General features: G+C 43.5%; 1 protein-coding gene and 1 long non-coding RNA gene across 2 annotated transcripts; one reads left to right on the plus strand and one right to left on the minus strand.

Moving 5' to 3' along the window:
* The first annotated feature begins 101 nt into the window (after window positions 1–101).
* Window positions 102–13,123, plus strand: LOC110344860 (uncharacterized). The gene is made up of 2 exons (XR_002387779.2): window positions 102–414; window positions 10,827–13,123. It is a non-coding gene; the product is annotated as an uncharacterized LOC110344860 (long non-coding RNA).
* Krt222 (keratin 222) lies at window positions 5,969–14,274 on the minus strand. The gene is made up of 6 exons (XM_004859430.3): window positions 14,073–14,274; window positions 11,174–11,302; window positions 10,804–11,024; window positions 8,184–8,260; window positions 7,881–8,016; window positions 5,969–7,258 (listed from the first exon to the last, which is right to left on the minus strand). The coding sequence occupies exons 1-6, from the start codon at window positions 14,166–14,168 to the stop codon at window positions 7,030–7,032; spliced, it is 888 nt and encodes a 295-aa protein (XP_004859487.2). The 5' UTR covers window positions 14,169–14,274; the 3' UTR covers window positions 5,969–7,029.
* Window positions 14,275–27,436: the final 13,162 nt, after the last annotated feature.

Below are 27,436 nucleotides of genomic sequence, written 5' to 3' on the forward strand. Positions count from 1 at the left end.
CGCCCGCGGCTTCGCGTCGGCAGGGAATTTTTCCTTTTCTCCTCAGGCCGCGCAGCTCCCTCCGGAGGCCCCGGCTCCAGGTGCTTTTCCCCGGCGGCGCCGATTCGCCACGGCGAGGAGGGCGGAGGCGGCCGGGGTCGCTCGCTGTCCTCGGGGGCGGTGTCTGCACGGCCCGCGGCCCGCGGTCCTCGGGGCGTTTCCGGCCTGGGCGCCGCTTCCCAGGGCCTCGGGTGCGGTCGCTGCGGGCTTCGGGCCACTGCGCTGGCGGTGTAGACGCTTCTGCCCTTGCGATCCAGCTCAGGCGGCCGCGTGAGGCCCTGCCAGAACTTTCCTCCCGACCCTTGTACTTGCTGTGCACTGCGTGGCTGCTCGTTGATAACCGGCCTCGGTCTGTCACCCCCGTGCATCCCGAAGGTCTGGAAAGCCGGGCCGGTGCCTGCTAAGGCCTGACCAGGGTGACATGCGCATCCTGTGGGTCCCAGGCGCTCTGCATCGTGAGCACTTTGGTTCACCACACAGAGCAGATGAACTCGTGGCTGCTGCAGGCCGCCGTGCACACGGCGACCTGGCCTCTGGGCAGTGTGGACGCTCAGGGAGACTGGCCGAGTCCTTCCGTCGCCTTAGCCCCATCTTGGTTGTGCCAAGCGGAACTGGGGCATCTCAAAGCCTTGCGAGGCCAGGGACACGGAGGGCTCCTCTCTCTTCGGGGCTTCCATCTCCACTGTTTACACTCATGAACAGGGAGGAATGAAACGGAAGGGCGTGTTGAAGGGAAGGACTAAAGGAGAGGTGGTCAGACCGTAACAGGCAGCCCTAGTGGGGTTTGAGAAAACGAATGCGAAATTGGTTTGTTTAAAATAACCGGAAGGGGGAATGTAGCCTATGTGGAGCCTGAGCAGGGATTCATGGCTTCTTCCTCTGGCTCTGCAGCAAGTGCGGCCTGGCTTCTTCCTGCCCTTGGGGTTGTGGGGCTTCAGGGCCAGAGGGGTGAGGGAGGCCTGGCTGCCAGTTCTGGGCAGGTGCTGGATGACCGGAAGGAAGCCCGCTGCTGGGAAGGGGGAAGCACAGAAACTGAAAAGGGAAAGGGGGGATCTAATTGGAGCCATGGCGTTGCGTTGCCTGACATACTTCCTCTTTCCCTTTGAGTGTGTGTGTGTGTGTGTGTGTGTGTGCGCGCGCGCGCGCGCGCTGGGGATTGAACCCAGGGCCCCAGGCAGGCCGAGAGTGTGCTCTAGCACCAAGCCTCGCACTTGGCTTTTATCAGAGGTCCCTTTGGTCACCAGTCTTTCAGACTTACTTAAAATCAACTCATCCCCCCGCCCCCACTGTCTGTTCGTGACTGGAGCTTTATTGTGTCTGCAGCACTCACCGCCTGACGTACCGTGGTGTGCATGCATTTATTTTGTTTGTTGTCTTTTGCTTCCTGTCAAAATGAAAGCTCTTTGAAGGTGGAGACTTTTGATATCTTGAACGGTGCATGGTACATTGGGGTGCTTGTCATTTGTGAAATAGGGGAATGAATGTCTCATTTTCCTCCTTTGGTTCTTCCGCTACTCTTTAAGATGTGAAAAATTTAGAAAGAAAGAATATAGGCAAAAGATAATAGAAAAAAATCTCTTCCCTAGTCCTGAAGATACTAAAATTGAAGAGTAAAATACCTAACATGGAAATACCCACTCTGCTTGCAGTTTATTTCCCCCAAAGCAAACAGCAGGACGTGAGATCTTACATGTACAGGATATTTATGGGAATGCAAGACAGATGTTTGGAATTGTGATTATTCCTGGAAAATGTAGGGTGCAGCATTCATAGGCACCTATAAAAGTTATTGGGAACCCTCACTCACATAGACCTGGTGGTGAACTTCAGAGATAGTTTTCTGCCCTGGAATTTTAGTTTTCTTTTTGGTACCAAGATCCAAGCACGTGGTGTCTCTTCCTCTCTGACACCACAGTATCCACCTTTTCTTGGGGTTCTTTCTCCAAGACAGGGAAGCCTAAACTAATGTGATTAATCTGGGATTCCAGCCCAGGCTCTGTCCACAGTTTGTTCTGAGTTCTGTCCACAGTACTGTGGGAAGAAACTGGTGAGGGAGGCAGAATTAGGGCCAAAAAGGGCTGTGACTGGGAACGGAGAAGGAAAAGGAGAAAGTATCAGAGAACAAGGAAAAACCTGCAATCCTTGGACACCTGGTGGCCTATGAGTAGGTTCTAGGGCAGTGATGGCCCAAACTACAACCCCAAACCCACTTATTTATCCCAGAGTGCCAGCACTGCAATTAAACCTGAATAGTGAGGTTTTAGCTTAGAAAAAAAAAACAGCAAAAAACCTGTTCTCCGATGCCCAGCTGCCGAGGTGACTTGGCTTGTGGGCTGACACAGAGGGCTTTGCGTACCTGCTGTGGCACACATGCCATAGGTTCGCCACCACTGCTCTAGGAGGTTTATGAATGCTGTAAAATTATACGTGGTTTTTATGTGCTTTTTCTAGATAGTAGCTTTATCAAGTTTTCAAAGAGACCTGTGACTCATTGAGGGTGTTGAACCAACCAAGTGGCTTAGTAGCCGTGGAGTTTGCTAGTAGTATGTTATGATGCATCTTTTTCTTTAGTTTTTGCCCCTGCAAACTAAGAGAAAGGGAGGATAGAGCTCTACCTGAGGCAAGCAGCCTATAGAGCCTAGTTATATGCAAAATGCAGAAACAGGAGAGTTTTTTTCTCAGCTGTTTCTATGAAAGCAGACAGAACTACAATGAATATTCTGTTTCTATGGTATAAATAGTTGTGAAATATTGGAGCCTAGTAGATTTTCAGGGCAGAGTAATTCATGACGTTTTATAGCTATTGACAAAGTATGTTGTGCTTCTATAACCTGTGTGTTGTCTTCAAAATGACAAGATTTCTGGACGTGAGTTTGGCAGGTGGTGTGAACAAGGGTGAAAATGTTTGAAAACAGGATAGCCCTGGAGATTCTGGTTATCAGTCCATTACCTGCTGATAATTTTGAGGCTCTAGAAATTAGGGTTTCCAGACTTTTCTTGTTTTTTAAGCATGTTGATGGAACCAGGGCCTCACCTATGCTAGCCCAACAAGCAATTCAATCACTGAGCTGCAGTCCTAGCCATGGTTAATACAATGCTGCAGGCCAAATCAGCGCCTCCTTCTGTTTTTGTTCATACGATTTATTTGGGTACAGCCGCACCCATCAATAATATTGTCTATAGATGCTTGTAACTCTGAGGGCAGAGTTGTCGAGTTGCTACCGGGATCCTATGACTTGAGAGGCCTAAAATACTTGCTTGTGGGCTTCTGTGGAAAAAGCTTGCCTATCCTGGTCTAGAGCGTTCGAGGGCAGGTTGGAAAGGCTTGTAGTGACTTTTATAGATTCCTGATTTTAGATTCCTTTGTTGGCAACCTGTGTGTCCATGCTGGCCGTACTTGTAAACACAGAGCCAAATTCTGCCCCTTGACAAACTCTTCTATGAGTTGAGGTGTTCATAATCTGAGAACTATGTACATGCATATTATTTAAAGTTTAATTTTGGCCCATAGGCCATAAGTTTTCATTTGTAACTTTCAAACTAATTTAAAACATACTTTGTCTTTTTGTCTTTTTTTTAAACCTATGTTAAGAAAATAAACAAACTGGGCGTGGTGGTGCAGGCCTGTAATCCCAGCACTCAGGAGGCTGAGGCAGGAGGATTGTGGTGAATTCAAAGCCAGCCTGAACACATAGCAAAGCTCTGTCTCAACAAACAAACAAACAAACAAGAAAGCAAAAATGAAAGGCAAACTGTGAACTTTAATAATATAAAGAACTATAAAAAATCAATAAAAAATGGTTCCATCATCCTAAAATGTATTGGCTTAAAATAATCATTTATTATCTTCAGGTAACACTTTTATACTTTAAAAATCTATGATACCAGAACAGTACAAATTGAGTAGCTCACGGGAAAGAATTTTTTTGAAGAGGCAGCAGTTGAAAAATTTTAAATATTATTTTCTTCCTGTTGTGTTTTGAACTATTACTTCATCAGTGCCAGCGATAATTTTCCTCAGAAAACCTTCAACCTTGGAGACAATTTTTCATCCAAATGCTACTGTATATCTGAGCACTGCTTCACTGAATATTCTCACATTTTTGTTACTTCAAACAACTGTGTGGTAAGAAGGGAAGGAATTATTACCAAGAGTCACCTTTTCCTTTGTTTTCTTTTTTGTTCTTTTGAGACAGGGTCTCGCTATGTAGCCCAGGCTGGCCTTGAACTCATGGTGATCCTCCCGCCTCAGCCTCCCCAGTGCTGGGATGACAGGCATGTGTCACCACACTCTGCCAAAGCACTTGAAAATTGAGGCCTTCGACGTTAGAATGATTCCTCCTCTTGTGCAGTGGCTAATTAGGGATCTTACAGTTGTTAGTCATTGGAATCGCCCTTTGTGGATTTCGTTGGGGAAGCATGCATGTGAAGTGCCCCAGTGAGACCAGAGAACATTAATTGGATCCATCTATAAAAGAAGGATAGTATTGTTTATTTTATAGGATTGTTGTGAGGTGTAGGGATTAGCAATCAATCTGTTGAACACTGTGCTTTGAGTGGAGAAAGCACTTTAAAATGCTGGGTGCTGTTACACTTTTCCCAGAATTGTGGGAAAATATGATTTTGATTTTTTTGGTTAGAGTGAAAAAACCTCAGTACAGTAAGTCCCTGAATTATGAACATGCAAATTGCGAACTCAGCTCATGAACGAATCCGACTGAGGAACATTCTCTGCTAACGAACTTGCTCGTAAGTCGGGGACTTATTGTACATATCTTAATTTATTTTTTGTTAAAAAAAAAAGCTTAAAGGCATCATGTATGTACTATGATTGCAGTTTTCTTCATTTCCCAAGTGAACCAGCTTCTTTTTATCTGTTTAACCATGCAGATAGCAATCTCTTTGAGAGACAGCTATGTATCAAACTCAAATACAAGGCAGCTCGGAGTTTGCGTTTCAATTTTTTTTTTTTATTGTGGTGGTATCATTTACTTTGGTAAATTCATATCCCGATTTTAAAATAGCTCAAAGCAAATAAAACTTTTTTTTTTATAAAATCAAGTACTGTATTTTAAAATGTACATGTTATACACGCAACAGCTGCATAGTGGAAGTACTGTAACAGGTGGTTACATTTGTAATGCCTAGCGCTAGGGTCTGAACACTGCAATAGATTACATTAGTTATATTGCTTTATTATATGATCACGGTTGCTTGGTGTAGTAACTTTAACACAATAGCGGATATGATTGCACTTTTAAAGCTTTGATGAAATGTGTAGTATTTAACAAATAGTGAATGAAACTTTTTTTTTGGTATTGCGAATCGTACCCAGGGCCTTGTGCTTGCTAGGCAAGCACTCCACCACTGAGTTCCACCCCAGCCCAAAGGGTACATTTTAGGTTAGATGATTACACAAGAATAAGTACTTAACATGCTGTCGTGTCCTTGACAAAACAAAATCATCCCCTTTCACTGGACAGAATAAGCCAGGCTGAAAGGAAGCAGAAGTAACTGAAGGAAAATGTAAAATGTTCTATTTTGTATTATGTTAAAGATGAACATAATTTTCTTCTGATGAAAACAAACATTTTACTGTTGTATATAAATATACGTACAGCATATATATATATACACACACATATACACACAGCATATATATTCAGCATATATATTACACATAGCATGCATATATATATATATGTATATATATGCGCGGTGTACTAAAATTCTAACATAGCTGTAGCCCTTAGGTAATTCTTTAGTTGGGAAAAAAGGTATGAATTGTACTTTTCCATTTTTTTCTGCTTAGAAAAAAATAGCCTATAAATTTCTAATGTTTTAAAACAGGTATTTATTATTTAAGGTCTTAAACATACCTGTAGTAAACAAATTAACTTCTTTAGAAAACTTTGCAACAATACTTCACTTATCCACAATATGTTTTTATCTGTATTTATTAGTTTGAACAATTTAAAAACAAATCCTGCAAACACTCTTAGCTTAGATAACAATAGTATTATCTTAGTTCACATAAACGATTGCAAGAAATATTTATATACTATCTTACCTAAGGCTCGATCACATTTAACTTCCCAGATGTAAAAGTCAGGACAGTGAGAGGTTAAGTGGCTGTTCTAGTAACCATAGAAACCACCTTTTCAGTTTGTTTTTTGTGTGTTAATTTTATAACTGGGCTTCTGATTTTTAAAAAGTTCTTTCAATAAAGTGGCTCTTCTAGAAATCAGATATTGCTTACAAAAACCTTTCAGGTATAGAGTAACAATTTTATTTATCATCAGAATAACCTTGGAGTGTATTCTATAGTTTGCTCATGAAGAGAACTCTTCTTATTTTTCTAAGTGTCCAAATGATTATCTCAAAAGGAAAAACTCAAAGTGAATAGTGAACGCTCCCTTAAAATTTTATCACTGCTGCCTTTTTAAAGTAAAACAACCTTTTGAGGTTTAGCCAGTTGAGAAATAATGATGGCTCTTCACAGTTTGTAATCATCTTCAAAGTGACTTCTCCTTTTTCTTAGAACACTGGTGGCGAATCTTTTGGAGTTTTCAGTGGTAACAAATAGCTCGGTGCTGCACGTGTGCCATAGGTTTGCCACCACTGCCTCAGTGTTCAGCCACTGAGTGAAATTACAGACTTAACCAAGCCAGCTTGTACAGTACAGTCTCTGATAAAATTTCCAGAGAAAAAGAAGACTATTTGGAGAATAAATAGAATAGAAACCGTACTGAATTTCTGATTTTATTTTTAAACTTTCCCTCACCTGAAAATATGCCCATAATTGAGTTCAGAGAAACTTTATGCCTTAACTGTCCTTTTTTTTTTTGTGAAGGGAATCACAATCACACATTGATCATAACATTTTCTCTATGTACCTAATAACTTACATTTTAGACAGAAAGGGGTCAGCATCATCCACCTGTCCCGTCCTCATGGAATTTTCAAATCAAGTCAAATCCTATCTCGGGGCTAATTGGCTGCCGAGGGAGGTTTGATAGATGGAATGCTGCAGGACCGCCTCATAATCAGCCTGACCTCTATATCCGGCAGGTTGTCCTGCTTAGTCTGTAAACAGCACTCGTCAGTGGCTGCGAGGTGGAGGTCAAATCGGAGAGAAACAGACTTTTTCCTTAATCGAGGGTTGTCTTTAAAGAAGGAGCCTTCCCATTCTTTAATAACTTCATCCACTTTCTCTGTCCTGAAATGAAAAAGTGAAACTTCCTATAGGAAGAAGTATGGGTATATTATATACAATATATGATAATATGCATTTCTATATATTAGTAATTATATATAATTTATTCTAGCTCTGTGAAAAATCAAATAATTACATGATTTGTAGTTTGTATAATTGACCTGCAAGACTTTAAAAATCATAGGCATATAATTTCCAGGAATTCCATCAAATGTATACAGAATTCGCATGTTCTGGTTTTATTTTTAGAAAACAAAATCCAGTAAATTGGTTGCTTATGTATTTTTCTTCTTTTTAAAATTAAAGTTTTGTTTTTGCTTGTGTATTTTTCATCCTATAGATATTCAGCTCAGTTTAGAAATCACAGTAGAGTAAAACTATGTTTAGAAACAAAGAAGACTCATTAGTGGGGTTATTTGATTGAAATTCATTTCTTTACCTATATTGTTTTGGTTCCTCTCTCTCTCTCTCTGTTTGTTTTTGAGACCGAGTCTTGCTATGTAGCCCAGGCTGGTCTTTAACTCTCAGTGATCTTCCTGCCTCAGCCTCTGGAGTGCTGGGATTGCAAGCAAGCACCTCCATGCCTGGCCTATTGCTGTTTCTCAGTCAAGGTTATTTTACTTACTGAATGGTGCTGTGAGCCTCGGTGCTCTCCTTCACGGTGTTTCTGTTTAATATTGCCTCTTTGGTCACCGTCTCCACTTTTTCATCCTCATACTTTCGTGAGAGTTTTGTTGAAAAAGATATTTCATTTATGATGGCTGTGAAAATGTTATTTATGACAAATTACAATGTGCAAGTATGTTCGCGATTACCTGACGTGTCAGATTTTATGCAGACCTTACTCGCTTTTGCTACTTTGAAGAATTTAATTTCATTACATGATATGACCTGTCACTTTTCAAATCAGTGCCTAACAGCAACTCACCCGAAGGTAAAACAAAACCGACTCTACTTGTGGTAGGTTTGGGCTCTTTTTTCCCGCCCTGGATACAGCCGTAATACCTGCAAATGGAAAGAATTACATTTCAGGAGCAACACTGTAATAGCAAGTAGTTGAAACAATTAACAGTGGTGGCGAACCTGTGGCACGTGTCCTGTTTGTTACCACTGAAAGCTCTAAAAGGTTTGCCGTCACTGAATTAGAATATTCATACAGCAGACACAGTAGTTAGCAGTGACAATAAATGAACTGTATCCCAGTGATACTGTATCTTTGTGGGTAAGTCTGTCAGCATCATGTGCCTGAAAGAAAGTTGCAGCTAACTTTATAAAGGTTAAAATAACGTGCAGAACAGTTTTGTACTTTGTTAGTAAAGCATACATGTACTATGATACCTACTCTGACGGAATGGATCTGAATAATAAGCATCAGATTCAGGAGCCAGGGTAGGTAGAGGGGGAGGCTGCAATTGGGAGACGTAGCTTTGGTGCCCAGGGAAACTTCAACACGGAGAACACCAGAAGTGGATACATGGGGGTTCGTTATGTTTTTCTCTTTTTCTTTTTTGGTATATCTTAAGAGTAGCATAATTAAAAATATAAATTTTATTATAGAAATATTAAAGGCCAATTTGTCAACATCTTGAATGATTAGGAATTAGGTAAGATTCACAACCTTTTTTTTGAGACAGGGTCTCGCTATGTAGTTCAGTCTGGCCTTGAACTCACTATGTAGCCCAGGCTGGCCTCGAACTTGTGGGCATCCTCCTGCCTCAGCCTCACGAGTGCTGGGATTACAGGCGTGTGCCACCATGCCTGGCCACAACACAACCATTTATTTTATTTAACAATATATAGTCACATCCATATAGCCATGCGTAACTATATATGAAACTATAACTATCTATGTATACCTGCATCTACAGAGCACTTACAGTGTGCCAGCTACTATTTTAAGCACTTTATAAATATTCACTCCTTTAATCCTCACAGTACTTCTGTGAGGTAGGTAATATGTAATCTTATTGTGATTCCCATTTTACGTATTTGGAAACCAAAGGACAGAAAAAGCTAAGTAACTTGTCCAAGGTCACTCAGCTAGTGGTATATTTTGAATTCAGTTTGTGCTTTTAAAAGATTTAATACGTGTCAAGACTTATAGGCTAAAGTTGTTTCTTTCATAGAGGATTTGGAATTCTGAAATAAGCAAGAATAAAAGCTTCTTTGTGCTATGTTCAAAGTTATATAACTTCAGAAGTGATTGCCAATTTTGATGTTATATGAGCAATTGAGATTTCCTGTTGTAATACCTTTTCCTAACGGAACATCTGGGAATCTTCTGTGTTTTCTTTTTTGGAGACAGGGTCTCCCTATACAGTCTAGGCTGGCCTTGAACTCAGTGTGTAACCAAAGTTGGCCTCAAACTTGCAGCGATCCTCCTGCCTCAGCTTCCTGAGTGAGGGGATTACAAGCAAGAGCCACCACACTCAGCTTGAGTCTTCTAAATCAACTCAGAACTGTATTCTTTTCCTTGGTTGTAGCTTAATCACATTATTATTATTACTATGATTATTATCACTACTACTACTATTTTCATATTTAATATATGGTGGGTGGGCCTTTAGGGTGGAGCTCTGGTGATAATACATGAGTCTTCCAAACTGTTTTTGTGGACTTCCAAACTAGTGAAAGTGAGAATCTAAATCCCAGCATTTGGGAGGCTGAGGCAGGAGGATCACTGCGAGTTGGAGGCCAGCCTGGGCTACATAGTGAATTCAAAGTCAGCCTGTAAGACACAGTGAGACCCTGTCTCAAAAAATAAAATAAAATAAAAACAACAGGAAAAAAAAGCCAAAGTGAGAATCTAAAGGAAGGTCATTTTTGAGCTGGGCCTGGTGGCACATGCCTGTAATTCTTGCACTGTGGGAAGCTGAGCCAGGAAGATGACAAATTCAAGCCGAGTCTGGGGACTTTAGCGAGTTAGTGAGGTTTCTGTTAGTAAATAAAATATCTCTAAATGAGTGAATGAACAAATGAATAAATGGAGATGTAGCTCAGCAAGAAGGCTCCGGGTTCAATCCCCAGTACTTAAAAAATAAGTCATTTTTGAAGTGATGAAGAATTGCTTACATTTTGATCTGGCCAACTCTGGGACAGCTTTATTTTTGTATTTTTTTTTCAAAGAAAATAGTTTTATTTGTATGTCAAAGACTAAGAAAAGAAGACATAATAAGGTTAAGTTGTTTTTTTTTTGGCACCGGGGATCAAACTCGGGACCTTGCGCTTGCCAGGCAGGCGGCGGAACCACTGAGCTAAATCCCCAGCCCTCTTTTTGTATTTTTGAGACAGGGTCTCGCTGTGTAGTTCAGGCTGGCCTTGAAGTTACTATCTAGCCCAGGCTGGCCTCGAACTCACAGTGATCCTCCTGCCTCAGCCTCCCGGGTGCTAGGATGACGGGCAGGCGGCACCACGGCTGGCAACTACCAGGTCGCCGGCTAGGAGGCCGGAGGCCGGCCCTACTTTATGGGCGGAGCTCGGCGCACGCGCGGATGGGGCTCGCGGCGGCGGCTGATTTCCCCGCCCACACCGCCAGCCACGGTCGGTACCTGATTTCCTCCCTCTCCAGCAGGCGGCGGTACGTGGCGATCTCCTGCTCCAGCCTCATCTTCGTGTTGAGAAGCAACTCGTGCTCTTGTAGCTGCCGCTCGATGCCGCGCCGGACGTCCTGCAGCTCCGTCTCCAGCCCCTCGATCACCGCCTCCAGGTCCTGCAGCTGCATCTGGTGCTGCTGCTCGCTGGCCTGCAGGGAGCTCTCGAGGCCCCTTTCCTGCGGACAGAGAGCGGCCTCAGGGAACTAGCGACACCAGATGGGGTTCGCGCAGACTTAGCCAAGGCCTCGAACTCGCGGTGGTCCTCCTGCCTCAGCCTCCTGAGTGCCAGGATGACAGGCGTGGCCGGGAGACCCCGTCCTCTCACCACAGCGTGCAGCGACTCGATCTCCACTTGCAGGTGATGCCACTGGCGCTGGGCCTCCTTGAGCTCCGCTCGTGCCGCCTTCAGAGCCTCCTTGTCTCTGTCCATCTTTTTGCTTATGTCTTCTTCCAGCTGCGAGAAAGCCAAGGACAGCAAAGGAAACAGAGAGCGCTCCTGAAAACGATGCGTTTCACAGCGGCCTCAGAAAAGCTGTGGTGGAATCAGTCATCTCTGAACCGTTAGGCTGCAGATGCGAGCTCCAGAGCTTTCTGCGCCTGGAGTTAGACATGTGGGCTCTCAGCTGGAGTCTCAGCCACAGTTCCCTCTGATGTGAATGGTACACATATAATTTTTTTTTTTGAGTCGGCATCTCGCTTTGTAGTTCAGCCTGGCCTTGAACTCACTATGTAGCCCAGGCGGCTTTGAACTCTGGGTGATCCTCCTGCCTCAGTCTCCCAAGTGCTGGGGTTACAGGTGTGCGCCACTGCACCCAGCAAAATCTTTTTAGGATTTTTTTTTTTTTTGATGATTCCTCAGATTCAACCCTGGGCCTTTGTACTGAGCTACATCCCTAGCCCTTCTAAAATTTTTTCAGACAGTATCTTGTTCAGTAATTAAGTTGTCCAGGCTGGCCTTGAATTTAATCCTCCTGCCTCAGCCTTCCCGAGTACTGGAATTACAGGTGTGCACCACAATGCTCGGCTCAGAAGGCATCTTAATTTTGGGTATCTGGGGTTGTAACAAAAACAGTATCTTAAAGATTGTTTCTAAATGTCCTTACATTAAAAACAAGTGAGATTTTTATATTTGACTTTATATGCTTTTATGCTGATGTTGGAATTAAAAGAAGATATCTATTGCCAGAATTCTCAACATTTGGCTCCAAGAACTGTAGGAATAGTGTATTGAATTGATAGTAACATTTTGCAGCAAAAATGACAACTTTTTATGTTCTTATCAAATATGTTTTAAAATTAAAAAACAGCTTGATCGTACAAAACATTTTGTTGAAAGGAACCTGGAGCCAGTACAAGTCTATCAGTGAAGTTTAGGACAAGAGAACAAAACTGTTCCGTTTTCGGCTTGCTGGGCCTTGTTCTCGGTGTTCACTCAGCAGAGTCACTCGGCAAACTACGCAGACAATGTGTAGGGTTTTGGAATCAGAGAACACACACAGGCTGGTGTCTCCTGGACTCTGGATTTGGAATGTGGGGCAGCAGCTGGGCTTGTGTCTGTCGTAGCCAGATTCCCAGGATGGCCCCTGGTGACCCACAGGTCCCCAGGTTCTTGTCCTTTTGTGGTTCCTTTTGCATGGTTCCGGTTATGCCCCAAACAGCAGCCAGCATCATGTGCAGGGCCTGGTCACCCCCAGAGTCACACGACACAATGTGACCGACATGTAGCCCCCTGAGCTTCAGGGTGGCTACTGTCATCCAGCAGTCAGTAACTACAACAGCGCATCCGATTTATTTTGTGATTTAGGGGTGGGTGCTGAGGAGGGAGACTGAGGCCGGAAGCTCTTTCCTGATAATTAAATCATCAGGGTTTCTTGAATCCATCTCCAGTGACTTTCTAAGTTATTTGTGGAAAAGGTTCTCTAAAGTAGTTTTATGTTTAAAAATGTCCTAACTCAAAATTATACTGTAGTCTTATTTTTAAAATTTGAATTTGCTTATTTCAGCCCTGAATTTTGTAAGCAACACTTGAATTTCTACTATTGCTAAATAGTTTACTTGGTTTATAATTTTCAGGAGTTGTCATCTATTAATGTTTTCCCCTTCTCCTTATAAAAGATAAGTGAACGATTCCAGTGCTTAAATCAAAAGTCCCATGACTTTGCTTAAATCTAAAGTTCTAATCATTTTTTATGAAACCTGAATATGTTACCCAGGGGTAGAATTTATAATGTCACTAACATGAGTTACTAATAGAATAAAAGCCTGTGATTTCCTAGCAGTATTTTGATTTCTTTTTGGTGATATTTTTAAGTAAACTTTCTTTTTTTTTTTTTTGCTGAGTTTGGGTGCCTGGAATAGAAATTGAGCTCAGATATGCTAGATACACTAAAAACAACATAAAACCAAACCAAATCCCAGACCGAAAAACACAAAGCCCCTCAATTTCTGAATCTTTGCTTCTAAAATATTTGTTTTAAAATTTGCTTAAAGACCTCAGACCTGAATGAATTGCTGTGATTGTCACTTTAAACTAAGTATATGAAATCTCACCTTGAAGTTGGTTCTCTCTCTCTTTTTAAATACATATTAAAAGGTTGTATTGGGCATAAACATTTCTCATCTTACAGTGCAAAAGCAAAAGACCTATTTGGAGAATCATTACCAATTTGGGGAATTTGATTGTCACAACTTACATTATTAGTTCCGAAGGCCTCGTTCCATACTCAGATGACTGCTATTTATAACAATCGAGTATAAAACTGAACTCATTAAAAAGATAGCAGGAACCTCTTAGAAATATTCGTTTTCTCTTCAGAAAGTGTGCACAGCAAGAAATCTTACTCTCAGGCTTGCATTAAAAAGATGTGACTTGAATTATTCATATAAGTAACTTCACGCGTCTTTGAAGGGTATCTGAGATGCCTGCTCCCCAAAGATGTCTACATGGGGCTGGAGTGCACCATTTTGTTGTCTACGGACCCCATAGTTTATTCATGGTTCCAACCCGAGCATCTCTATAAAAATACAATGCATCCACCCAGGTCTCAGAGCTACCGCAGCATTTCCCGGTGTCCCAGCCCCCTCGAAGCTCAGACTCCGCTCCTTCCCCAGTATGTCCGCATGGAAAAGGAAATACTGTACCTCGGGGGAGGCCGGGGCAGGAATTGGGCAGACATGGACTGTCTCCTTATCCCGGGAGGTGCCTGTCTCTAGGAAATCATTACCTGGATCCTCGTTGAGAGCCCGGTCTCTATCTGATTGCTGCTGAGGAGCTTTGCATAGTTTTCCCTGACCTCATTGAGGAGCTGGGACACCTCCATTCTCTCCCCATCCTCCACCTTGGCTAACTGAACCTCATGGGTGGGCTGAGCTGCCGCCGCCTGCTGCTGTGGCTCTGGCTGCGGCAGAGCCGGCCCTGCCCACGTCTGCTGAGCCCATGGCCTTAAAGATGCAGGGCGCCTTTTTCAGAGGCTGGGCAAACTCCCGGTTTTCTAGTCAATTATGCAAATACAAGCCCAGCCCTTCACTCCTACTGTCAGTGGACTAGAAGAAAGGTCAAAATCTCCAGGAAAGAAAAGAAGACAAAAACATCCGGTGTGTCCCTGCTCAGTTCTCCTGTTTAACACCCTCTCTACTCCCTGCAGCTCCTTGCTGACCTCTGCTCCGTGGCAGGGAGGAGGGGTTCATCTATTCTGTGGAAAGGAAACGGGTCATAACATTAAGAATATTCTATTTAGGTTCCCCAAGGTACTGCACAGGTAAAATGTTCTTTTATGGTTTTTCTCACCACCTGGGGACCTTTTCGTTTTCTGAGACAGAATCTCAAGCTATGTAGCCCAGGCTGGTCGTGAACCCATGGGGATCCTCCTGACTCAGCCTCCCAAGGGCTGGGATTACAGGCATGCACTACCATCTCTGCCACCATTTGGGTACTTTAAATAGAAATACTGTTTGGTGGGTTGTTAGAATATGTTGTAAATCTTAGATATTCTGACAGTTACTGCGAAAAGCAACTGCCAGATTAGGTGGATAATTGTCAGTTAGCCACAGGCTGGACTGGTAGTATTTCTCCCAAGGGGGCACCGTGAAAGTCAGAGCAGACAGCTGCTGAGTCTGATGGATTGGGGTGAATTCCTGAAGAAATGTTCCAGGCGACACCTAGGCTGTCAGCAGTGCTGATAGAGCAGGGGAGCTGCCAGGTGCATGTCCGGTGTTAGAACAAAGTAGAACAGGATTATTCGCTCTCTGAGCGGATGTATTCACTGTGATAAGATTTCTCCTGGGTTAGTAGCCATGCAGGTAAGACAGTGCTGTGGCTTTTACAACTTAAAAAAAGCCCTTTGCATCCGTTATTCCATCCAATCTTCACAATCCCCCTACAGATAAGGGGACCAGAGCTGGGGCTGCTCCGCTCTGTAACCCATTGCTTCAGCTGCTGGCCTCTCCCCATCCACATTCCTGTTCCGTCTGGTCTGTTCCGCTTGCTGCAAGGTGTGGGTGAAATATTTGGATTCGAGTCTGTTTATTTTAGACAGTTTTTATTCTTTCTACCTTTCCCATTCCCATTTTGGGAGAAATAGCATTAGAAATGATAATCCTTTTCCCAACCCAGAAATCTCCTCTTCCGAGGTGATAAAGAAAACCATTTAATTATTGAATAATCATTACCACAGGCAATCTGCTAAGAAATGACAAAGACAGAAGGAAGTCTGACCTCTTTGCATGGACACAATCTGTTCTACATGTTTCCAAGACACAAAACTAATACGCAAGTAAAAGGACTTGACCGCTGTTTGTCACCCATAGTTCATCTAAGTTTATCTGGCATTTGGGGAATCATCTATGTTCGCTAATTGGCTTTATTCAGAGGAAAAACAAACTGTTCACGACTTACTTTTACAAGTTGGAGTAAGGTTTCCCCTGAAGTTAGGCTGCTACCCTTGCACAGAAGCTGGGAGAGAGGATGCTGACTTCCTTGATGCTTACATTGCAAAGAAATGGCTCCTAGGTCCTAGAAAAAAGGCATTCCTGTAATATAAAGCTGATCCCAAGGCCTGTCTAGTCTCCAAAAGGGTTTATCTGCCTTCCAAAGAGAGGAGAAGGGTCTTACAATGACAAGCTTTCTGAGTAAACGCTCCCTGACTTAAAAGCATTGTTCTGAGGCTATAGTAATTGTGTTTGTCAGCTTTCTGTTACTATATTAAAACATTTGAGATAGTCAGTTTATAAAGAGGGAAGGTTCATTTTCACTCATAGGTTTGGAGATCCCAGTCCATGGTCCACTGGCCTCACGTCTTTGAGTCTGTGGTGAGGCGGCTCATCATGGTGGGTACCATCACTCACTTCACCACGAGGAAGCAAAACAGAGGGAGCAGAAGAGTGGAGTCCCATAGTCCCCTTCGAGGAGGCACTGCCCATGACCTAAGGGTCTTCCCCAGGCCCTCTGCCTCGCGGTTCTACTCTCTCCCAGTGATGACATGCTGGGAGCCAAGCCGTCGATATTTTAGGGGACACTTATGACCCAAACTATAGAGTCATCACAATGGCATACAAACAGAAGTGTAGACCAATGGAACAGAATGGAGAGCCTAGAAATAAATCCAAAGCTCTGTGGTCAGCTAGTTTTTGCCAAGGTTACCATGTGGACAGAATAGGGAAAGGATAGTCTCTTCAGTAAATGGCGCCGGGCAAAGTGGATTTCCACATGGGAAATGATGAAAACCCTTACACGTGAAACCCTTAACTTCTACCATACACAAAACCAACTCAAAGTGGAGAGAAGATCTAATGTAAGACCTGAAACCACAAAACTAGAGGAGAATGCAGGGGAGAAGCTCCCTGGCATCGTCCTGAACAATTTTTTGCATATCTACCAAAAGCCCAGGCTGCAAAAGCAGATAAATGGGCCACATCAAACTAAAAAGCTTTGGCTCAATAAGGGAAACAATCCACACACTGAGAAGGTAACCTACGGACTGGGGAAAAATAGTTGTAAGCCAAGTACCCGACAGGGGTTAATGTCCAAAATTATAAAATATAATTTATAGTACCACTCAATGGAAGGAAAAGAAATAACTCAACTAAAACAAACAGGACAAGGACCAGATGCTTATGCAAAGAGGACAGGAAAACAGGCAACAGATGTATGCAAAGGCCTGGAACATGGGTGCTCAGCAGGGAAATGTAGATTGAAGCTACGGTGAGGTACCACTTCACTCTAGGGTTTCTGTTATCAAAAGACAAGCAATCAAGCAGTTGGTGAGGGTGTGGAAAAAGGAACCCCTAGAACACTACTGATAGGAAAGTAGAACCATTATGGAAAACAATGTGGCGTCTTCTAAAGAAATTAAAAATACGGCTACCACTGACTGGCAGTCCCTGTTGTGTGTACCCCAAGGATGGGAAATCACCCCCTCATAAAGATATTTGCACCCCCATGCCAATCACCAAGATATGGAAACAACCTAAATGTCCGTCAGAGGATGAACGGATAAAAAATATGATATATGCTATATAAATAAATACATTGGAACATTACTCAGTCTTTCAAAAAGTGACCCTGCCAATTGACACAACATAGATGGATCTAGAGGATGTTACCATAAATGAAAAAAGCCAGGCACAGAAAGAAAAAATTTGGCATGATCTTACTAATACAGTGAACCCTCGAGTTACGACTGGCCTGACATACAAACAACTTGGATTACAATTGGAATTTTAGTTTTAATTTATGACCAAAGTCTTGAGTTATGACCCAAACACCAGCCACTTGTGCTTCCAGATGGTCTCAGAACAGATTTAACCCTTAAAGAGTTCTGGAAGGAACATGACAACGTCCTTTTCTGTGTGGGATTGGTTGAGAAATCCCGGGCCAGGGTCTCTCTAAGGACACTGAGATTCGCCTGTGTGCAGAAGAGAGACTGTGAAGGCTGTGTAGAGGAGCCTGAGCCTTCATTGACCAACCTGAGTTACAACCAGCCCTCAGGAACAAATTGAGTCTGTAAGTCAAGGGTCCACTGTATGTGGAATCTTAAAAAAGGGTCAAATATAGAGAATAAAAAGGTGGTTACCTGTGGTGTGGGTGTGGGGAGGGAGTGGAGAGAGAAAGGTCAAAGAACACAAAGTAGCAAAAAAAAAAAAAAAAAAACCCAAAAAACAAAGTAGCAGATACATAGGGGAACAAGTCTAGAGCTTTACTAGAGAGGACCATGGGTAATAAAGTTATAAAGGTAATAAAGGTAATAGTAGTATTTGAGATTTTTATTAAGTAGATTTTAGCTATTCTTGTCACCAAAAATAACTACGTGAGATGGTAGATAATTTAATTTGCTTCACGGTACCATTTTAGCATCCAAACGTGTGCCACAGCATGATGTTGTAATCTTTGAGGATCCACCATACAATGTATTTAAAAAAAGAAAATAATACTCAAAGAACAAGGAAAAGAGGAGCATCTCTTTCACTTGTGAACGGGAGAATTAAGCCTCTTGTTTTTAATTTGCACCTGCCCTCCTCCTGTCCTGGGGGCTTGAGAACCACTCTGATGCCCATTTGCCAGCGGCGTGGAAATACTAGGCAGGTTGACTCAGCTCCAGCTGCCCAGACTCGCTGTGCAGCTACAACCTATTTGGCACTCGGTCCTTCCCTGGGGTGACAGATCCGGGCCGTGGGGCGCAGGGCTCCTGAACAGTCACTTTGCCAAACCTCCCTCCAATGCTGCTTCTTTGCGGGGGCATCTGTTGCAGAAGCGGGGCCCGGGGCTCCCCTCTCTGGGCCCAACCCTGCCCCTGCCCCATCTCTGTGACCACCTTTTCTTTCTCTTCCCTTCAGTCCCGGGAAGCTGGTCCTTCCTTGAGGCCGGGTAGGACATCTTGTTCTGAGCGCTGGACCCTAAGCCACATGACCTGTGCATCTTGTCCCCTGAGTCACTGGAGGGTCACAGCTCTGCTGGGTGCAGAGAAAGCAGAAATCATCCGTTGGATGGATGAGGATGGATGAGGTTCCTTCTGAACACACACATAGTGGGGCCTGAGCCCCTCACTCTAAGATCAAGGTCCGAAGTCCTTTCCCCTTCTCTGTCACCTTCCCCCGGAGCCAACAAAAACAGCATAACAGTGCTATCTGGAGAAAGATAAACTAATTTGAACACCACTTGGATTTATTCTGTGGTGCATGACAATACTTGTTTTTAAGAAACTGCAGTATCAAGCCTGCAAGTCAATGATATGAAGTCCTGTGCATTTCACCTGTAATTGTACTATTTTGAGCAAATGATGCAAATAGTTATATTTAATTTCATCATTTGGTTTGTGTCAAATAATAGCGTGGATCAAATTTTTCCACTGTTAAGTAATTATTTTGTTTCTTCCCCTTGTATCCCTTTCTCTCTCAAATTAATAGAGAACTTCATAGGTAAAACTAGTTCATATCTCCTGCATTTTCTGTAGCTGTGAAGGGGGTAAGGGAAGTAGATGAGCAGGAGACAGCTAAGGAGCTCAAAATCAGTACGTTCTCCAAGGTTTTAGTGTTTATAAATCCAAGGAAATCAGACAGGCCTCCGACCTCCATCCTGGCGAAATTTTACTCTGGGAGCCTGGCACTGACTCGTGGTGTGTGGTGTGTGTGTGTGTGTGTGTGTGTGTGTGTGTGTGTGTGTGTGTGTTAGCATCTTTTCTAGCCCCTTTGTACTTAAGCCTGTCACACTCAAGTATTGGATTTTTGCTTTAAAGAGGGAAAAATATTGAATGGAATGTGAGAGATGAATTCATTTCTATGAAATGCACTTAGGCACATGCAGTTCCTCCTTCAGAGTACTCTGTCTCGTTGTATACAGGTATGGCGGTCTGAACCCATTTAATGCTTTGCCTGACTTACATATAAATGTTGTGATCAGTTTTTATTCTAAAAAGTGAAACAGGTAGAATTGAAGGCAGTGGAAGTGTATTTAAGAGGCTTTTCCCTCAGAGCACCTATAATTATACATCCCTTTGATGGATCACTTCAACTGATCTTTTACTTTGGGCTCTCATCTCATAGACCTTGGATATTATTCTACTTATGAAGTACAGTGTCCTTTCTTTCTCTCTTCCTTCCTTCCCTCCCTCCCTCCTCCTCCTTCTTCCCCTTCCTCTCCTTCTCCTTCTCCTTTTTCTTTTTGTTTTTTTGAGACAAGGTCTCGCTGTGTAGCCCAGGCTGGCCTTGAACTCATGCAATCCTCCTGCCTCACCCTCCAGAGAGCTAGGGTGACAGGCTTCAGCCACCACTCCTAGCCAGTATATCTCTTTTTAATCAAGCATCCATTTTAATAGGATTATAGATGCATGCTAAATTAGCAAATAAAGGAGTTTTTAAATTTAAAAAATTGCTATAAAGAACAGCCCTTTACTGGCTTGTCCCTTTTCGTCATACTCTGATTTTTCTACTCACAAGGGCAGGCTCATACATGATATGGGTTAATTGTGTGTTTTGTGTATCAGTTAAGAAGATAATTCGATGAAGAGTTCCGTCACTGAACTCGCTCGTCAGCATTTCCCAGCAGGTTTTCCGTGTGCGGGTGAAATGCTGACGTCGACATCCACGTCCCGCATGTACGTTTTGTGGGTAGTTCTGAAACCGGGTCCAGGGTCCACCCATGTCATTCCCGCCAAGTGCTGACCTCATTCCTCGCTACTGTCAGTCGAAGGTAAAAAGCAGGGTGATTTCTCCAGTCAAGGACTTTGCCCTTGGTCTCCACCTTCTCTGGTGCCTCCCACGGTGCGTGCAGCACATGCCACGGGGCGAGGCCATGGTATAAAGGACATCCGTGAAATACAGTTCGTGTGAGATTCTTAGCTTTGCACATTACGAGCGCCTAACAAAACGATGCAGAATTCAACTGGCTTTTCTCCTTGCCATTTTGATCGGGAACTGTCTTAATGAAGTCCTAGTGTCGGAAGCTGTCTTTTCCCTTTCCTTTCTGATGCCTGGAAGAGGTTTCTGTGGGATCCTGGATCCAAGGGAAAGCCTAAATCAGCCCTCCACCCTCACTGGCTTCCTGGTTACTTGTGAGTCGGTCACTCGTTTTCGAGGTCAGGAAGCTGAGCAACCTATTATTTTGCCAAGGTGAAAATAACTAAGATGTTTAAAAAATTTCCAGGGATAGCATGATCCAATGGTTAAGGGATAATAAAAAACTTCTCTTTCTCTACTACTTCTGTGGACCTCTCCTTTCTGGGTTAAGAGATTTGTATTTTTAATCATACTTCCCAAGTGGGTTTCATGGAGGGAGTAGTATTCCAATCTTGGCTAGGAAGGAGGGTGCAGACATGCCTGCCATAGGCAGTCTATTTAAAATATATAGCACTTCCCGTTTGTAGTTGTTCTGTAAAAACCCAGTTGCGATGTTTGAAAACTGACCTCATGGCGCCATGACACTGAAGAAAGAGGCAGTTAGATACAGGATCGGACAGGCCACAGCTACTGGGGACTGACATACACTTAGATTCCTGCAATTTGAGGACTTGGGGAGTACTCAGGACAAAAATGACTTTATCCAAGCTGGGATGCACCTGAATAATTGCAACCTCCTAGCAAAGCTGTCTGGCACATTCCTGTGTCGGTGGCCCCCGGGGGCCAGTAGTGAAGCCCCACAAGACATGCCGATGGTTTCTTTGATTTGTAAGCTGCTGGGGAAGTGTGAGGGGCGGGAGACCAGGGTTCTCAGGACAGTCACGGTGGTGGTGACAGAGGCCTCACAGTAGTTTAGCTTACACATAAGACACTGCATAGGTGGCAGAGGGTTCACGTTGAGGTTGAAATTTTTAAAAGAGATGAAATTCACGTAAAATCAACTGTTTAAAAGTATACAGTTTTTAGGGCCGGGGATTTAGCTCAGTGGTTCCGCCGCCTGCCTTGTAAGCGCAAGGTCCCAAGTTTGATCCCCGGTACCAAAAAAAAAAAAAAGTGTACAGTTTTTAGGTTTTTCAAATATTTGCTATGCTTTGTAGCTGACAGTACTCTCTAGCTTCAAACTACTTCCATCACCCCGAGGGAAAACCTGTGGCTCCTGATCAGTATTTCTAGCTTCCTACGCCGCCAGGCAAGCCTCTCTGTGGAAACCACTGATTTGCTCTCGGGATGGCAGCTCTGTTTATAAAAAGTGCCCCAAAGTGGAAATCATCCAACTTTCCCTCAAAGGACGAATGGACAGGTTTGAGATAAAGACCACGAAGCACTATAAGGAGCAGTGAAGCTCGGGCGCCTGCTGCTGGTGCCGGTGACCCTGAGCGGAGCACTAAAGTGAAAGAGGCCAGGAGCAAAAGGTCGCATCTTAGATGCTTCTGTTTCCGCAAAAGAACCGGAAGGAGTCAAAGTCAGGCCAGACAGGAGCCATACTTTTATGATTCCCATCTGCTCAGTTCTTAGATTGGGACGCTTGAGGACTAATTGTGTGTATCTTCTACTTTCTTTGGAAACTGCCCCAACTCCATCTTCCTACCAACCCCTTCGACTTAGCACTTAGTTAATGCTTCAAAACGAATGAATATCAGCACAGACAATCTTCTAAATTAATTAATTACTCATGCATTTCTGGGATTCAACCCCGGGCCTTCACAGTAAGCTACACCCTCAGTTCTTTGTTACTTGTATTTTGAGACTAAGTTACTAAGTTGCCCAGGGTGGGCTTGAATTTGAGATGCTCCTACCTCAGCCTCCCAGAGTGCTGGAACTGCAGGCATGCACTACCACGTCTGGCTACCAGAGTAGCCAAATCTTTTATTGGCCTTTTGTTATCCTGAAAAACAATTGCTTACTGTTAAACTTGTCTTAAAAAATATGGTTTGAGGTTGCTCAGGGGTAGGGTACCTGCTTTGGAAACTCATAAGGGCTTGGGTTTAATCCCCAGCACCACCCAGTACCTCTCAGAAGAGCTTAGGGTGCTGGAGGTGTTCATTGCCAGGCTCAGATGTGTTTTGATGTTCTAATTGTGCAATCTAGAGAGGAGCTGCTCACTTGGGGATTATTGCTGTATATTTAGGATGGAAAAACAATCTTTCCCTTGTGGGTGTGGCACCATGTTCTGATTAAAGACATTAAGATGGTATAACCAGCAATTATTCAGCTTAAGGCAATTTAATTGAACCTAGAGATCATATAATTTATAAGAATATAATATTTCTTCTTTTAGAAATAATTCAGAGCATTTGGAGGAAATGCTGTCAGAAACCATTATCTTTGGAACTTCCTTCAGTGGCCACAAGGCAGGAGTCTCATGGGCTAGAAGACATGGAATTTGGTGCTCTTGAGAATTAGGGAAATAGTCTCAGTTCTCCTTGATAAATCTGCAGTGTTGTTTTTTTTTTTTTGGTATCAGGGATCGAACTCAGGACCTTGGGCTTGCAAGGCAGGTGTGGCTCCACTGAGCTAAATCCCCAGCCCTTGCAGTGTTAAATTTTATTTCATAATTTTATGGCAATGCTGGGATCGTACCCAGGGCCTCCTGAAGCTGGATGACAGCTCTGCCGCTGAGCTATGCCCCAGCCCCTCAGTGTTAACCTTAAAGATCGAGTAAAAGAAGCCCATCTATTCTTCCATATCATTCTACATGACCCCTTTGATGGGTTAAGCTATCTTACCTTTTTCACTGTGCCTTTGTACAGTTAGCAACCGGTTACTTTTCAGAATGTATGAGAAATAATCTGGTAGATAATATCTGGCAAGATAAAAGTGCTAAATTCATTTCGGATTGAGTGCTTAATGTGATTGCGAATTTCCTGCAGGCTGTAGTCTGGAATATGACCCTCTTTGGTCATACAAAATGTTCTGAAATTTGTGAACACTTTGTATTTCCTTGTGATTTTTATGCTTTGGGGTCCATAGTTTGACCTTTGTTTCTCTATTCAGGAAGAGAAAAGAATCCTGGATTTTCAAATGTCTTTTGGGTTAATTGCAAAGACTGATGTCTGAAAATTAATGAACTTTTTGAAGCTTAGTTCAGCCTGTACAAAAAACAGAACACTTGGCTCAAAAGAATAGTGGGTGAGTGACTGTACGTTTGACCATGCCTCTCAACAATATTTTTCACACGGTTGGCTTGAGAAAAATTCATCGCATGAATCCATCAAGCTGCGGCTTCTTGTTTTTCTCAAATATCAATTCACTGGTGGCTTGGTCGCATTTGTCACTGCTGACTCCAGATGTGGAACGGATGCGAGGTGGGCACACAGGTGCCACTAGTTTGATTGAAATCATTATCTTCAGAAATCATTATCTCTGAAACTTCCTTTTCAAGTAGTTGAAAGCCGGTGACTCAGATGTTGAAAGAAATGGCCATAGAAGGTGGTACTGTTTTGGGATTAGGGAAATCAAGTTTTCTTGAAGAATCCTCAGTATTAATCTTAGAGATTGAGCAGAGCAGAACCCAACTTTTTTGAATTTTGTGCAATGCTATATGATAAAAGTGCTATAATTAATTTCCTGTTTCTTTTTGGTTTTTTGAGACAGGGTCTCGCTGTGTAGTCCAGGCTGGCCCCAAACTCACAGTGATCCTCTTGTCTCAGCCTCAGGACTGCTGGGATTACAGGCGTGCACCAACATGGCTGGGCCAGTAGTTCATATTCTGAGTGAATGCCTTTAGCTGTGCTACCTTATCACTCTACCTGGATGTGACAGATGACATTGATCTACGCGACTCTTTTCCGAACATGACACGTGTCTTTTGGCATGTGACTCACTTCTTGGGTTGAGATAATTCATCCTTCAAAATACCATATTTGATTTTGAATCGCTAGCATTTTTGTTTGTGGTAAAGTGATTTGAGAAATGCTCTCTGAAATGTTGAATGTTTGTCAGTTGGTCAGAACTTCGGCTGTGTCTAATGACTTCTCACAGAAACGAGAACTGTTCTGGGTCGTATGATTTACTTACTTGGATGTGTCTGGCTGGCTGTCTCATTGTTCAATACACCTACCACTTGCTGCATCATCATTTCTTCCAATTCTTTTCTCCCTGGCAACTTTGCAAATTTTATTTTTTCTGCAATTTTAGAATTTCCATTTGCTCTGTCTTAGCCCTGAAAAGTCTAAAAGTTAACCCAATCCCAGCTCACAGATTCTTTACTTTCTCCAGGGATTATGTCAGTCCAGAAAAAAAAAATGATTTGTCTCAGCAGAAGAGATGAAGGAAAGTTGTGTGGGTAGAGTAGTGCCAGAAAGCACCCCGTTCACTTTGTGGGAGAAACCATGCATCGCACAGCTGTTAGGTTTATCTGCTCGTGTCCTGGAACCTCTGAAACTGTAAAACAACCCTTTTCTCTTTATAAGTTAGCTATCTCATGTATTTTGTTATAGTGGTGGTAAGCTGACAAACACCTTTTAGCTCTAAAATCTGACTCTATGGAACTAAGCAACGACAAAAAGAATTGATGTCACTGGGAATTTAAGTGGGACCAGGTTCACTGTAATGCAAGCAATTTCCTGAAACTTTTTTAATGCATAATATCCAAATGTCAGGTTCAGAACAGAGCACCTCAGCTTTGGCACCAGAGACATTTGGGGCTGAACATTCTCGGACTGTCCTGTGGCTTGTAGGAGTTTTAGCAGCAGCAGGCCATGAACCTATTGCTCTGGGTGCTGAATGGCAATGGTGGGCTGCGCATGTCAGGTAAACAGCTCACCTTGGGAAGCAGGAAGCAAACAAGAGCAAGACGAAGGTTCCACATCTCTCTGAGGATGTGGACCTAGGAAGCTCCCCCCAGACCTTATGTCCCAGTGCAGCCACCATTCATACCTGTGCCTTCCTGGGACCTCTAAGATCCAAACTATAGCATCATCTTACGAAGCACCACCTCCCTTGCTTTACAGATGAAAAAACAGGGAGGCCTAGATAAGGAGGTTCAGAGGAGAGTGGTTTCTCCAAGGTCATGCTGTGAGTTTATTTATTTATTTATTGGTACTGGGGATCGAACTTGGGACCTTGTGCTTGCAAGGCAGGCACTGGAACCACTGAGCTAAATCCTCGACCCATATGCTGTGAGTTTAGAGACAGCCCGGGACAGAGCCTCAGGTCCACAAGGTTAATGCAAAATATAACGATTGTGAATGAATGCACGGTGAGTTTCATGCAAGTTTCCCAAAGGCTGATGGGTACTTTCCGGAAGCAAAGATCCTGCTGCTGCATCCTGGTCCCTGTTGCTCTACCCCTGAGACACTGGGCGTGGAGTACGTGCCTAGCAGAGCCACCTGATATTTTTAGAGCATAAATGAAAATTGATTTAAAAAAGTGAAACATTTATTCAAGTTAACGTGTACTTAGTCTTTTAACCAAAAAGGAGCAAATAGACTTCTTGATGTTTAATGATATTCCAGCTGACCTACATGCAGGCATCTTACGTAGATTAATTCTCCTACATTTTCAGACAGGAACCCTGGATCACCAGCTACAGGGAGGGAGAGCCGGTGATCTCAGTGTGAATCCGAGCCAGCATTTCCCTTATCGAGTTCTTACACAGACCTTTGTAGTGTTTGTAGAATGGGGCCTGAAGGGATAGTTGATAATTTGGCTACCAGCTTTCCCCATACACGAAATGGAAATGTTTCTACCCAAGTTACTAAATGAAGAAGCCCAAGATCTTGGATTTTTAAGGGACTTAAACGAGCAGCTATAAGGAATCATGTTTTAGAAACCCTGCTGAGGATTCACTGGAAATCATGAAGCTGTGTAGCCAGTGGGATTTTGGCGTGGTTACCCTGGGGATATTTTTAGGCAGCAAGGCTGCAGTAGACTGAAGCTCTGTCTCTAGGCTCTGAAAGCCCACTTCAACTCATGCACCTCCTGCTTCCTGGGATGGCATGCGTCAGCAGCGGCGATGTGCTGTGGTAGCCATCTGCTCTCAGACGCCGTTCTAAAAACAGAGCCTTTTATCAAGGAGACAGAATCGTCCCAGGTTTCCTGACCTGGCTGTGCTCTCAGTTTACCTTGTTAAACCTCCCCTGTCTCCTGGGGCATCATTCCATCTCGGCTTCCTGGGGAGTGGGCCTGTCCCCGAGGGGTGGGGTGAGATCAACCCCAGCTGTAGTATCCATAGCGACAGGGGCATCAGACCTGGCCACTGAGGGCTGGCCCCTCCATTTCCAGAATCAGAAATGGTCATCAAGGAAACCAGCCACAATGGTGGGGAAATTCACTTCCTTTGTGAGAGTTGGTCTTAACCTCCTCATTAGATTTAAACTGAAGACAGGCATTAGGTAAGAAAGGGGAGTTCTGCTTATGTGCACTGTGCACCCATTGTAGGGATTCTTCTGACATTTCTGGGTCAGACGCGGGCAAGGCCAGGGCATCCAGGACCCGGAGCAGCCTGTGAGCTCCGAGCCTCTGGTGCAGGGCGGTCCAGTCTCAAACCTGGAAGAAGTTTCACAGGCTTTCAGTGCTCATTGAACGCTCTGTGCTCCATTTCAAACACCTTATCCCAGTAGCAGTGCAGAAAACCTGTGCCTCAGTATTTGTAAGCATAACTTACTCTCCACATTTTGTGGGGAGGATAGCACTGCACACAAAACTCTGGAAGCTTTGGGAAAGAGTCTTCTCATCCTTTTACTTCTTTGTAAAGAGA

Source organism: Heterocephalus glaber, unplaced genomic scaffold, assembly GCF_053883595.1.
Source record: "Heterocephalus glaber isolate CG9 unplaced genomic scaffold, H.glaber_assembly_v1.0 deba00001773, whole genome shotgun sequence".
Taxonomy (NCBI): domain Eukaryota; kingdom Metazoa; phylum Chordata; class Mammalia; order Rodentia; family Bathyergidae; genus Heterocephalus; species Heterocephalus glaber.